At 65.1% G+C, this 13,543-nt stretch overlaps 3 protein-coding genes across 6 annotated transcripts in view; 1 reads left to right on the top strand and 2 right to left on the bottom strand.

Moving 5' to 3' along the window:
• The window catches only part of GPSM1 (G protein signaling modulator 1), a 36,525-nt gene extending 32,385 nt beyond the window's left edge, over positions 1-4,140 (top strand). For all 3 annotated transcript variants that reach the window (XM_025360234.1, XM_025360236.1, XM_025360235.1), the window contains 3 exons: positions 243-399; positions 891-1,099; positions 2,575-4,140. In XM_025360234.1, coding sequence (XP_025216019.1) covers positions 243-399; positions 891-1,099; positions 2,575-2,781 — 573 coding nt within the window. In that variant the 3' untranslated portion in view covers positions 2,782-4,140. The remainder of the gene's footprint in view (positions 1-242; positions 400-890; positions 1,100-2,574) is intronic.
• Positions 4,141-6,446: 2,306 nt separating this feature from the next.
• On the bottom strand, positions 6,447-8,512 carry DNLZ (DNL-type zinc finger). Its single transcript, XM_025359525.1, has 3 exons — positions 8,041-8,512; positions 7,525-7,664; positions 6,447-6,723 (listed from the first exon to the last, which is right to left on the bottom strand). The coding sequence occupies exons 1-3, from the start codon at positions 8,266-8,268 to the stop codon at positions 6,555-6,557; spliced, it is 537 nt and encodes a 178-aa protein (XP_025215310.1). The 5' UTR covers positions 8,269-8,512; the 3' UTR covers positions 6,447-6,554.
• The window catches only part of CARD9 (caspase recruitment domain family member 9), a 10,300-nt gene continuing 5,268 nt past the window's right edge, over positions 8,512-13,543 (bottom strand). For both annotated transcript variants that reach the window (XM_025359524.1, XM_025359523.1), the window contains 6 exons: positions 12,140-12,331; positions 11,732-11,773; positions 11,287-11,332; positions 9,718-9,794; positions 9,043-9,119; positions 8,512-8,958 (listed from right to left, as the gene is read on the bottom strand). In XM_025359524.1, coding sequence (XP_025215309.1) covers positions 8,862-8,958; positions 9,043-9,119; positions 9,718-9,794; positions 11,287-11,332; positions 11,732-11,773; positions 12,140-12,331 — 531 coding nt within the window. In that variant the 3' untranslated portion in view covers positions 8,512-8,861. The remainder of the gene's footprint in view (positions 8,959-9,042; positions 9,120-9,717; positions 9,795-11,286; positions 11,333-11,731; positions 11,774-12,139; positions 12,332-13,543) is intronic.

Below are 13,543 nucleotides of genomic sequence, written 5' to 3'. Positions count from 1 at the left end.
GGGTGGCACGTCCCGGGGGAGGTAGCCGGGTACCGAGGGTGGGTGGCACGTCCCGGGGGAGGTAGCCGGGTACTGAGGGTGGGTGGCATGTCCTGGGGGAGGGGTAGCTGACAGGGGGCAGGTGAGGGTCCCAGCCTTGGCCAGGGTCTCAGAAGTGTGTGTGGCCCGGGCAAGCAGCCCCCGGTCTCGTGCAGGGGTCTGCGGGGCTAGCTTTGGCTGCAGCGACCCCACTGCCTCCCCAGAGCATCCCAAGGGCCCCGTCTTCAGACGAGGAGTGCTTCTTTGACCTGCTGACCAAGTTCCAGAGCAGCCGCATGGACGACCAGCGCTGTCCCCTGGATGACGGCCAGGCTGGGGCTGCTGAGGCCACGGCCGCCCCCACGCTGGAGGATAGGATCGGTGAGTGCCTCCCTCAGCCGGGCCCTCCCTTGGGCTTGTCTGCAGGGGCCAGGACCAGGGCTCCTGTCCTGCTTCCAGTGAGGAGCTTTCGGGGGACAGACCAGCAGACCAGCTGCAGAGCACCCTGTCACCAAGGGCGCCCTCCACAGCCCCCGCAGAGCAGCATCCCGGGAAGCGTGTCATCAGTCTGCCCTCCGGAACATACTCAGGCCGCACGGGCGGTCTCGGGGAGGGGGGTGGGCAGGGCGTGGGAGACCGGCATTGTCCTCCTGTCACCCCCTGGGAGCCCCAGAGGTGGGCGTGGGAGCCACAGCAGAGGGAGCAGCCGAGAGCTGCCTAGGCTGGTCAGCGGAGACTCCCCCAGGAGCCATGGCCTCAGGAGCACAGTGGGCTGAGCTGGGCTCAGAGGTCAGAGCTCACTGTGGCCGCAGCCCGAGCCTCGGGCCTGACCCCGCACTGGGTCCCAGGTCTCGCCCTCTGCACCTCCGCAGCCCAGCCCTCCATGACGGCCTCGCCCCAGACCGAGGAATTCTTCGACCTCATCGCCAGTTCCCAGAGCCGCCGGCTGGACGACCAGCGGGCCAGCGTGGGCAGCCTGCCGGGGCTTCGGATCACCCACAGCAACGCAGGGCACCTCCGAGGCCATGGCGAGCCCCAGGAGCCAGGAGACGACTTCTTCAACATGCTCATCAAGTACCAGGTGGGCTGCGGCCCGGGCAGGCATGGCTTATGGCCCCTTTGCCATCCACTTGTGTGGTGGGAACTTGTGTGTCCTGGGGGGTGAGGTGGGTGCTGGTTCCTCCATCTCAGGTCATGTTTGAGGGACTCCTGGGGGACTCAGCCAGTGTCACCAGATGACAAGGGGTGTCTGAGCCTGAAGCGCCACTTCTGGGAACCCCAGGCTGCTGGGGATACCAGAGACCCCCACAGAAGGCAACCCCAGGACACCTCCAGGCTGTGCCACCCCCCTGCTGTGCAGAAACTCAGGGTGGCAGCTAGGGGGTCATAGATCCTGGAGCTCATGGCCTCAGGGATTCCCCACCAGCCCTCCACACCTGGCAGGGAAAACACGGGCCAGATAGCATCCCCAGAGTGGGGAGGGCAGGGGGATCCAGGGCTGCCAGCCGGCTGGTGGGACAAAAACAGGGACCATCCAGGGACCACACAGTGGATGGCAGGGGCGGAGGGTCCAGCCCCAGAGGGCAGAGCCAAGGCTGGGGCTCCAGCCTGGCAGCCCCAGCCACACCGGGAATGCCCTCCTCACCTGTGTGGGGGTGAGCCAGGTAGGGTGGCCGGAGCGGGGACTGTTGAGCCAACAGTTGTCCCAACTGGGACCTCAAACTCTGGGGGTCTCACCATCCCTGTGGGGTGCAGCCACTGCTGGGAAGGGGTTCAGGGTCCCTAGACTTGGAAACAAGCTGGCGGTGGAGGCTACTTGGCCCACCATGCACCAAGCCAGCGAGTTTCCAGGTCTGCCGTCCTCCCTACAGCGGAGAAGAAACCGCGGCCTGGGGCCAGGCATCCGACCAGCCACCTCCAAACCAGCCCCACCCAAGAGGCCCAGAGTCCCCGTCCACATGCATGCCTGTGCCAGCTCCCGTCCCTCCTGCTCCAGGCCCTTCAGAGAAGCCCAGATGCCCCCTTGGCCCCCTGGCCTGCACGCTGGAGCAGGCGAGGCCCACGGGGTCGGCCACCTGACCCAAGGGGGAGCCCTGGGGAGCGCCACAGTTCGGGCTCTGCAAGCTGAGACCTCAGGCCTGCCAGCGTCAGCCCCAGGCTGTGTCGGTTTCCAGGACCTGGCAGAGGGACGGCCACGCATGCCCGTCCCTGGGGATCAGCAGATCTGGGGAGCAGGCGTCCAACGCCAACCTAGCCACTGTCTCCTGGCCCTGGCGCACCCATGCCCAGTGGGAATCGTTGGACCTGCTTTTCCTGGATGGGCCTGCTGTGGGCTCCTGGGGGGTGGGGGCGGGGCCACCAGAAGACTGTGCGCAGGGCCCGGGCTCCCAGCACAAGCCCCCAGAGCGAGGGAGGCCCCAGAACCAATTCCTTGGGTAGACATGGGGAAGCCCATGAGCAGTGCACGCCGGCCCTCCGGAACCGCCCCTGTTGACCAGCACCCGGACCACTGGACCTGGGGAGGGTGAGGCCGCCAACCGCACTGTGTCCACTCAGTCCTCCAGGATCGATGACCAGCGCTGCCCGCCGCCCGACGTGCTGCCCCGGGGCCCTACCATGCCGGACGAGGACTTCTTCAGCCTCATCCAGAGGGTACAGGCCAAGCGCATGGACGAGCAGCGGGTGGACCTCGCCGGGGGCCCGGAGCAGGGAACAGGCGGCCCGCCCGAGCCCCAGCAGCAGTGCCAGCCTGGTTCGAGCTAAGGCCCTGTGCCCACCGCCAGGCCTGCCCTGCCCCCGCTCCTAGACGCTGGGCTCACAGTCACAGCCACGTCCTCCCGAGGCCATTGCTGAGGACAGGCACTGGGCATGCAGCCCCACGGCCTCCCTGACCCAGAGCAGCAGGCTCAGGCCGAGCTGCCCGCGGCGGGAGGGCGTTCTTCATCCCGGGCTGGCCCCCCATGGCCCTGGACTTCCTCCCTCCTGCCCCGCCGCAGGCCGGATGGGGTCTTCGGCATGTCGGCCCCGACCCGGTGCTGTCAGACTCCCGCACCCTCTCCCCCAAGCCCTTCTCGTTCTGTCCTGCCCTGCCAAATGTGAAACCTGCTGTCTGCCCCACTCTCCCCAGAGGTGTCTCTGAGCCTCTTCTCCGGGCCACCAAGGACAGGGCCACGTTCTTTCGCCCCAGAGCTGGTCTTGGGACGGCCACGCAGCAGGCTTCGTCCCCTCCAGCTTCGTCCCGGGGCAGGGCTCCCTCCAAGCCTATCTCCCCACTCCTGCCCGGGCCAGAGGAGGTCTGCAACCACAGAAGGCCCCCCAGACCAGGCATGGCAGACCAGGCCGCAGGGGCAGCTCTGAGGTGCCTCCCCGCTGCAGGGGCCTTGATGGGAGCTGGGCCTGTCTGTAAAGCAGAGGGAATGGCTGGGCATGAACTTTAACACTCCAAACCCCCAAGCCAGGAAAAAGGGCAGGGCCTGGTCCTGGGGACGCTTGCTGGCAGCGGGCACAGTGCTCAGTGAGGGCGGGAGACAGCACCAGGCTCTGTGACCCTCACCCGAGGTGGGGGGTCAGTGGAAGCTGGGGAGGCTTCACTCAGCTCAACCCTGCAGAACCCCCGATATGAGAACCCCCCTCCTCCCACCAGCTGGGGGAGATGACATCACTGCTGTCTCCCCATGGGGAGGGGGCTCACAGGGCACTGAGTTCAGGATCCTGAGACTGGCAGGACCTGTTGGAGCCTGAGATGGGCCTGAGGTTGCCTGCTCCTGTCCAGACCCAGCCGTGGCATCTCCCGGGGGCCCCACCATGGCCCCACAGCCCCCAGGGCTGGCAGTTCCATCTAGGAGGGTGCATCTAGGAGGGAGCCCGCTCTCAGGCTGGGATGGAGAGGCAGTCCTGGGCCCGGCGAGGTGAGCTGCCTCTGGAGGGGCAGGGCCGCACCCCAGGGCAGGGACAGGTGCCCGGACACAGGGTCTCCAGGACGTAGCGCCCCCCTGCATACTTGAATGTATGTGCGTATTTATTGCTCACATGTGTGTGCCATGTTGTCAGTGGGTCCTTTCCAACCCAAGAGGTACATTTGTTTTTCTGTTTTTTCCTGAAAAATAAAGTTGGCCAAGTGAGTGTGGTCCGTATGGCCTTAGTCCCGGGGGTGACCCAGGTAAGAGGCTGCACTGTGCAGAGTGTCCACAGATACCCACGGTCTGGGCCCTCTGAGACCTCAGAAAAATGGAGTTCCCACTGCATTTAACCCCGGGGGAGCCGGGGCACAGAGGGGTGAAGTGGCTGCCTGCTGTCACCACTGACTCCTGCACCGCTACCTCCTCACGCTGCCAGCCCCTAGGGAAACAGAGCATGCTCTGAGCTGACACTCGAGTGGCCGAGGCCAGCCCCCGAAGCAGCAACCCCCAGGTCAGCCCCACGGCCCCTTGAGGACCCAGCCTGCTGCCATTCACCCTGCAGCCAGTGGGGGGGAGGTCCTTTCCTGGAGTCTGATCCGGCTGGGCTCAGGGTCTGGACACTGAGCCACCAGTACAGGAGCTGGGGGCAGATCGGCAGTTTTGGGGCTTGTCTGGACGCTGCTTGTGGTGGGCAGCACCCCCACAGGGCCCCTGTCAGGGGACACACAGCTGCGCCGGGCAGTCCGGCTGCCCCTCACCACAGCCCATCTGGCCACATTGGCAGCCACAGCCTCTGTGCTGGTTGACTCCGTTGCCTCCTCCACCCCAGAAGGGGCCTTGGGAACCAGAATCAATGTGTACTCCAGGTCCGGGGTCCCGGCCAGCTTGCGGGTGGCGGTACATGCACACAGGGTCCAAGTAACCGTGCAGGGCCTGGGACGGATCACAGCCAGGGAGGTGCGGCAGTGCCCACCACGCCACTGGCTGACGCATGGGACAGCCTCCTAAGGTGCGGCTGAGGAGTCCTCTTGGAGAGGCACATGGTGGTGAGGGATGCCCAGGCCAGCAGCCGTCCCCAGGAGGCAGGGATGTCCTGGAGGCAGGAGGGGCAGAGTGCTGGGAGATCAGGATGGCAAAGCCCCTTGCAGAAACCTGGCTGTGGCAGTGGGGCTGGGGGGAGGGAAGGGCGGAGGAAGACAGGGTCCAGGGGGACCTCAGGCAGAAGCTGGTGGGATGTGTCGGGCACGCCGGGGGTGGCCATAGGTCTTCTCTACTCTAGGAACGTGCCAGCCTTGGGAAGGGTGTCCCTCCAGGGCCAACCTGGGCCCAGAGGTGCTGGCACCAGAGAAAAAAGACACGGTAACGTCCACATCCCAACTACTGGCCTCCATCTCCGCAGCTGTAAGAGGAGGGATTGGCCCGAGCGGCTCTCCTCGCTCGAATCCTGCACTTCCAGGTCCGAGGGCTCCCTGGACCTCCCCACATGCTGGTCCAGGCCCTCTGGAGGCAGTGAGGCACCCAAGCCAAGCCCAGCCCACCGGCCTCTGCACTTCCAGGCCCCCAAGAGACCCCCAGTCAGTGCCTCCATGGAGAAGCAGGCCTGGGTGCGGGTGGCTCAGCGAGAGGAGGACAGTTTCCACAAATGGCACAGAAGGTTCTGGGTGGAAATAATAGAGGGTTGTTGGCTGAGAGGACGGGTAATCGAGTCAAAGCCCACACCACAAGCACGCTGGGAACAATGCCACCAGGTCCCGGCCTCCCACGGGCCAGATGTGAGCTGGCAGTCCCGGTCGGGTCCTGCTGGGAGGGGCTGCACTGGGTCCCTGTCGTGCTCAGTTCTGCCTCCACCTCCCACCTCGCCCCATTCTCTTTCCTGCCAGAGTGTGGTGGGTGATTAATGCTGAAGGTCGCACTGCCCAGAACGCTTCTGCAAACAAACAGGCTCCTGTGTGTGCTCGCTTTCATCAACACAGGAACATCCTGTGCACAAACAAGGCTGGGAGCCAAACCCCATGTGCCTCGGAGGGCCCTGGGGCATCCAGAGCGCTGTCCACCGAGGGGAGGAGGCCCAGATGGCTCCCCCAGGAGGGGCCTGGAGCTCCCGACACGTGGCCACACCATAGCTGCTCGTCCTGCCTGGGCCAGCAAGCAGCCCAGTTTGCTCAGTGTCACCGACAGCCAGCGGCCGAGGGCCAGGGCTCAGGTCTGTACTGGCTCACGGAAGGGAGGCCGCCAGAGCTGGCCAGGGGGATGGCAAGGGGCTTGCAGAGGAAGGCTGAGGCTCACAGGGGTGGTGACCTGCTCAAAGTCACAGAGTGACAACTAGGAGGGGCTCTGACTCCACATCCAGCCCCCTTTCCAGGCGACTGTGGCCCCTGTGGGCAAGTCCAAGGCGACTCCGTGTAGGAGGAACTGGTGAGGCGAGAGGTCCTGCGGCTCCAGTGTCCCACCCAGCAGCACCAGGGATTCAGAGCAGTCATTCTAACTCCAGAAAAAGAAATGCCACCAGGGCCACCGGCCCCAGCATCCGGAAGTAATGTCTGTTTATTGATAGAAAACAGGCCATGTCCAGAGAGGCCCAGGGCCAAAACATCCTTCTGGAAGGCAGAGGCCCCACGGTGCTGGGGAGCGCAGGGGTCAGCTCGGCTCTGTCTTGCCACGGCCGGGGGGACCCTCATCCTCACCTGCTTCTGGAGCAGCAGTGGATATGGGGGTCCCTGCAGCCTCTAGAACGAACTCCAGGGCCCCCTCGCCCACCACACGGTGCACCTGCTCGCCTCTGGCCGCCAGGATCTCTTCGATATTTCTGGGAGGCAGGGAGGCAACAAGGTTCTTCAGGGCCCCCTGCTCGCCCTGCACTTCAGTCCCCTCAGGGTGCCCCATGGCCAGGCCAGAGCTGTAAGCACCAGGCCCAGCACTCCTGTGGCATCAGGCCACGTGGGCACTTCAGATGCTGGCCTGTGTGCCCTCACCAACCCTGTGTCTCTGCCAGTATGTGCCACCTCAGGAACCCAGTACTGCTCCTGCCCCCTATGCGCCAGAGGGAAGAGTCTGCAGCCCCAGGTCTGATGGGAGGACAGCCCCAGCTCCAAGGGCCAGGTACCACCAAGTGTCCAGCATGCTGGTCTCAGACCTGCTGTCACTGTTACTGTCCTGCCCAGGACCTCCCGGCCAGGCAAGGCCCGGACCAGGCTCCCAACACCACCTCCACTGCTCTCCCAGCCGCCAGGGCCCAGGCCACACCGCCTGGCCCACACTCCACACTTTGCTCTGGGCCAGCCACTCCGAGACGGCAGAGGGCAAAAAAGTACTACGCCAGAGAGACAAGACTGGCAGTGAGGGCAGAGGGCAGGCAGAGGCAGGGAGGCAGGGCCACAGGGCTGGCAAGATTTAGCAAATGAAAACGCAACCCCTACTTCCGGCATACTTAAACTAAACAGCTATCTGGGGGTTATAGGAAATTCTAATTTAACTGTGTATCTTGTATTGATAAGGTGGCTGGATTGCCCAGGTGAGATCTATAGACCTCCACACTAGGGCACGGTTCCTCCAGGGAGGCCAGGGTCCTGGGTGGACTCCTGGCCCAGCCCTGGGGTACAGGCCTCACCTCTTCCCATTCAGGTCCGAGAACCAACCCAGGTTGTCCGCGATGATGTGGTGGTTCTGGCAGCCGGGGCAGGTCACAATGACCACGCCTTGGTGATAGGCCAGCTTGGAGATGCGCTTGGAGGACCTAGTCCCGCAGACCTGTCTGGGACAGGGAAGCTGGTGAGGCTGTGAGCGCCGCCACGCCCCTCCCGGGAAGACCCGCCCCTCGAGGGGTAGCCCCACCCACCTCACCCTCCAGGGAAGGCCCCGCCCCCGAGGAATAGCTCCACCCACCCTCCAACCGCACCCTCTCCCGGGAAGGCCCCGCCCCAGGAACGGCTCCACTCCTCCTCATGGTCCGCCTCCCCTCCTTCCCAGAAGGCCCTACACCCAACTCGCCCCAAGTTGTGGCTCCACCCCTTCCTCTGACTTGACCCCGCCCCCTGCAGGAAGGCCCTGGCGGGCCGCCTCTGCCCGCAGGCTGTGTAGCGCCAGGTGCGGGTCTGTCCCCGATTCCGTGCCGCCGCGTGCCCACCTTGCAGGTGTAGACGAGCTGGTAGTGCGCAGCCTCCACGCGCCCCAGAGCCGCCGCGGGCCCCGGTCCCGGCTCGGAGCTTGAGCGCCGCCAGCCCCAGGCCCAGGCGCGCCGCCTCCCCGCGACCTCTGGACGGGCCCCGCGGCCCCACAGCCGCCTCAGGCAGGGCCCCCGGGGCTGCACGCGGCTCAGCAGCCTCGGCGCGCCGCCCAGCGCCGCCCGCAGCATCCCGCTCGCCGGCTCTGTCAGCCCCGCCCTGGCCCCGCCCCGCCGCCATCTTGGAAGTGGGCACTAGGCGGAAGCGGCCTTCCTGGGCTTCCGTCCTCCGGGTTGGGGTCGCGCTGCGCTCTGCCGCCCCCTGGCGGCCTGATGGGGCCCTGCGTCCACGTGCAGCTCGCAGCCCGAGGACACCGAGGCCCCGCAGCGAGGAGGGACGGCCGCGGGGCTGCGCGCGAGTGTCCGAGCGGGAAGGCGGGTCACCCGTGCTGTTTATTTATTTAAGCTGCCGTGTTTTCTCACACTTCTACAATGCATGCATGTATTGTGTGTTACATGGTGAAATAGAACAGACCCTGACGTTACACAGATGGCGTGTGCATGGGGGTGGCGAGCACCCACATGGCCTCCTCAAGCTGAGTGCCGCTTCACAAACAGCCCCCAACGCCAGGCTGCCCGGCTCAGCCTTTCAGGGCACCAGATTCCTCCTTCCAGGCTAAGCCAGCGACGGCTCGGGGAAGTCTGCGCCCCAGGGCGTCGGCACCCCCAGGTGGCGGGAGGCCGGGCCGGTGGGTGTGCCCTGGACGGGGCCTGCGCTGCCGCGGCTAGGAGCCCTCAGTGTCCGTGTTGTCGCTGCCGGTGGTCTCCTGGTCCGCCTCCCCCTGCCGCCAGCCTTTCTGCATCTTCCGGAGGGCGCGCTTCCTGCGAAGACACAGGTGTCTTAGGCGCAGACCCGGCTGCAGCTCCCCAGCCCGTTTTGGAGAAGCCTGGGGGCCGCCCGCCTACCTGCGGTAGTTCTCGAAACTCTCCTTGAGGCGCCGCCGCTCCTTCTCAGGCGGCTCCCCGCTGCTCAGGCCTGCGTCCTGGAGAAGGGGAAAGGCTTGGGCTCCGGCCGGCTCCCCTGAGGGCACCCTCCCTTCTCTCTCGCACCCCCACTGGCCCCGGTAACTGCAGACTGGTGGGGAGGCGGGGAGCTCAGACAGCCTCAGCTCAGCGCCAAGCTCGCCGCGCTTGGGACCTGCCTGTACCCGGGGAGTGAGCCGGTGTGGGTAGCCTGCATTTCAGATGCCAAGACACAGGCAGGAGGCCAAGCCACGCTCCGGCCTGGGCTCCTGGCCATTGTTTCTACAACAAAGCCCGAGGTAGTCCTTGCTCTCAGGACTCCTGTGTTCACCTACTCAGGGTTGACGCCGCATCCACTGTAAAGTCCCCAAAGAAACCAGGACCAGGCACGTCCACCTCCAAGCCCCCCGAAGCTGCTGCAGTACCCAAGAAAAGAGGGGGATCCACTTCGCGTCCCAGACAACCGCACCCCAAGCACTGAGGGCAGAGACCTTGTGGTCACCCCTCAGCCGTCGTCGGGGCCACTGCAGGGGGTGCCTAGGGCGAGGAGCCACCCTCCCTGGGATCGGTCACCGTGAGGCCCACAGCTGGGGGGACCCCACCCTGAGGAAGCCTTACATGGGGGGTCCGTGAAAGCTGTTCCTGGTGCAGAGCTGCAAAGGGCTGTTCCGGGCTCCCCGCACCGGCCAGGCATCCTGGAAAGGAGAGTCGTGCCTGTGGGGACTGCCCACCTGCAGGGCCACATACAGCAAGGGTGCCCCACCCCTCCCCGGCATTGTGGACACCTTGTGGGCCTGGTGGGATCCCCACATGGGTCCAGTGTAGACTCTGCCTTCTGTAGAGGAGACTGAGGACTTATGGCCTCCCTTGCCCATTCATTGCTCCAGGATGCCGCCAGATGCCAGCCCAGGCCCAACGCTCCTGCCAGTGACCATCCCTCCCCCAAGCTGGCTGCCCTCCAGGCAGGAAGGCCTCCCAGACCTCAGGGGAGCTTAAACCCTGGCCTGAGCAGCACTGTCCCCCATCACTCCAAAGCATCTGTGGGCATGGCGGCCCTGGGGAGAGTTGGAAACAGCTACAGTGGCGGGGGCAGGGGTACTGCACAATTGGGAGAGAACCTTCAGGTGGCTAGACCCCCTCAGAACCCGCCAGGACCTGGGCAGACCAGGGGTCAGGACCCTTGGGCAGAAACCATGCATGTCCAGTCTCAGCCCCGCTGTGGGGAGGGCCAGGCCGGGGCTGTCCTGGCCATTGGCAACCCCTCCTTAGAGCCAGCCCCTCCCCTGCTCACCCTCGGACCTTCATGCCTGCCCCCACTCCTGCCACAGCCACCCAGGGAGATGGTGGCAGTGCCTGAGCTGGACTCCTGGGTCTGCTCGCCTCTGTGCCTACATGGGGGCTTGGCGTCCCCAAGTTCAAGTGTTCTGGGCTGCGGCCAAAGGTGCTGGTCTTCACTTCCCCATCTGCGGCTCCTCCTTCCCCTTCCGCCTCTGCTTGGAGGCCACAGTCTGGTGCTCAGGAAGCTCGTCCAACTCCCACGCAGCCTCCCAGGGCCCCTCTGCTGGGTCCTCCCTGACTCCCACCTGACACCACCTTCAGAGCAAACACCTACCTCATCACCACTATCCGCTCCTGGGCACTCGGGGGCTGCTCCCAGCCAGCCACCCCAGTTCTTCCCCCAGAGAGACACAGGGGGCCTGCCCTGCCCGCTAGAAGCCCCCACCACTGCCTTACCCCCACTGCACCGGGACACAGCAGGCCCTTGGCCACCCCTGCATTAGGCCCTGTCCCTCAAGCCACGTGGGGCCCCGTCTCGCCCCACTTTCTAGCTTTGTACCCCTGGGCATTTGCTCATCACCACCTCTCTCTGCCCAGGAGGAAGCTTGGAGCAGCCGAGACAGTGGGCCTGCTCACCTCTGCACCCTGGGGGGCTGCCCAGAGGGGCCCCACACTCTCCACCCCAGGGGACACTTGTCCCACCAGCTGGGCCCCGGGTTCCACTGGGCTCTGTAGTTTGTTCTCTGGGTGACCTTGGCCATTTTACTTATCCCCAGCCCTAGTTTCCGTCTGTGGGGTGGGGGTTGTGGGGGCTGAGACAGGCATTGCGGCACGGGCTGCTTGTGCTGAAGATGGGCCTCGCTTGGGGCAGCTGGGAGGCCTCCGGGTGCACTGCCGTCCCCACCTTACCTTTGTCCGAGAGCTGGGTGTCCTCCAGGTCCTGGGGGAGCGAGAGCTTCCGAAGAGAGGCAAGATGTCCCGTTAGGTCACCCCGCCAAGGACTGAACCCGGCCACACTGCCCACCCCAGCCCTTGGCCCTCAGCTGGGTGCGGCCGTTGCCATCACCCCCTGCACAGAGCTTCTCAGAGACTCAGGTGCTCAGCAGACGGATGTGGGGGAGGCCAGCCAGGAAGGTCCCGCCATGAGGATGCAGGAGCTGGGCACTGTCCATGCCTTGCCTTACCCCTTGAGCCGTCGGAGGCCTTAGCATTTGGCCACCTGCTCTTCCTCCACCGAGCCCAGCCCACTGAGCAGGGCCACGTGACGGGCAGTGTGGGGCTGTGCCTGGTGGCGGCTCAGCCAGGACCCCAGGTGAAGGAAGGCCAGCCTCGTGCCGGCTGGGGTCTCACTCACCTCCTGGGAGCTCCTGGGTGAGCCGTCCTCCAGGTCGGAGCTCTGTGGTCATAGAAAACGGGGTGGGTGGGCTGTGGGGGCAGAGGGCTCCCCAGGCACAGGGTGGGCAGGGCACAGAGCGGGATCCTCCAGGGAGCCCTGGGCATGCCCTTAGCCACGCCAGGCCCCCTCCATGCCCAGAGCAACGTGCTAGGCTGCCTGATGGCCAGGCCCAGCACCCACCCCGGCCCTGCAGCCCCATTTCCTGCTGGGGCCCTGAGCTGCTCCTGTGCCCTCACCCCACTGCGAGGAGGGGTTCGGTTAGGTGGGGGCCCGTCACAGAGGAGGGTTGGGTCAGGAAGGCCCATGTTCCCCCGGCCCTGCGTCCCACCCGCTGGCTCCCCTCTCTGCCCCAGGCCCCAGGCCCACCAGCACGAGCGTCTCCAGCTGCTGCCGCCTGAGCCTGCCCTCCACCGCCAGTAGCTGCGCCTCACGCTGGAACACCTGCAGCTGCAGCTCATCCGCCTTCTCACCCAGCTCCCGCACCTGCTTGCGCAGTGCGTCCTTCTCCTGCAGGCCCCGGGCATGCTGCAGGTGCAGCTCCTCCCGTGTGGCGATGGCCTGATGGGACAGTGCAAGGCCGACCCTCAGTGAGACCCCCAAGCTTGCCCTGGGCCCTCGGCCTGGCTGCCCAGCTCCGAGCAGAGGCCCCGGAGGACGTCAAGCCGCTGGGTGTGGAGGCTGGCCACAGCCCCTCCCTTTATGTGCTCTGTGAACATGAAGTCAGCATCTGAGGGATTGTAAAGGTGACAGTTGTCCCTGCTGCCCTTCTGTCTCCTCCCAAGCCTGCACCCCCGGTGGACACAGCGTGTGCTGTGCACCGGCCCCCCCAACACACACACACGTGCACATTTGATAAATTTTGGATGCGGCTTGATATGGAGACCCTGACTGTCCATGGCTAAAACTCCTTCAGGAGCGCAGCACTCTTCACCACCCCTGTCCCCACTGCGGATGCTGAGGTAGGTACAGGAGCGAATGTGCAAACATGATGGTGTGACCACCCCTGCAGCCGAGGCTGGGAGGCCCTCACCTAACCCCTGCCGCTGGACTGGAGCAATGGCTGGCAGCTTCCCTAATCCCTGGCCAACCTGCTCCCGCACAGCCCCGTGGGAGCCCTCGCCCTGGGAGCCACACCAACCCCCATGGGGGCACGACTGGATCTGCCCTTTTTTCCCCATCTTGGGGTGGGCCAGGCGCGAGTGAGGCTGTGGTGGGGCCGCGACGGGAGCTCTGAGTCTGTGCTGCTCTCATGGTGGCCAGGGCTTGCTTTATGGCCCCAGGAGTCTCGTTTTAAGGCTCCTGATGTGGACAAACTGCCATCCAGAATTTCGCCGAAGAAGCAGTGGTGTCCATTGGAGACAACCTCCAGGATGGGACTCGGGACGGGGCATAGGAAGCAGACACAGCCCTGCCCCGTGACGCTCTATCCGGCTCACAGCATGTAGCACTCGAGGCCTTGCAGGCCTCACTTTGGTGGCCCAGGCTGGAGTGCAGTAGTGCAATGGTGACTTGCTGCAGCCTCAGTCTCCTAAATAGCTGGGACCACAGGCATGCACCACCACGCCAATTTTTTTTTTTTTTTTTTTTGAGTTGGAGTCTTGCTCTGTCACCCAGGCTAGAGTGCAGTAGTGTGATCTCAGCTCACTGCAACCTCTGCCTCCTGGGTTCAAGCGATTCTCCTGCCTCAGCCTCCTGAGTAGCTGGGACTACAGGTGCCCGCCGCTACACCCGGCTAATTTTTATATTCTTTTTTTTTTTTTTTTTTTTTTT

The sequence above is a fragment of the Theropithecus gelada genome, chromosome 15 (assembly GCF_003255815.1).
Source record: "Theropithecus gelada isolate Dixy chromosome 15, Tgel_1.0, whole genome shotgun sequence".
Lineage (NCBI taxonomy): Eukaryota > Metazoa > Chordata > Mammalia > Primates > Cercopithecidae > Theropithecus > Theropithecus gelada.
The sequence above is the reverse complement of the archived record's forward strand: the minus strand, read 5'-3'. Positions and strand labels throughout refer to the sequence as shown.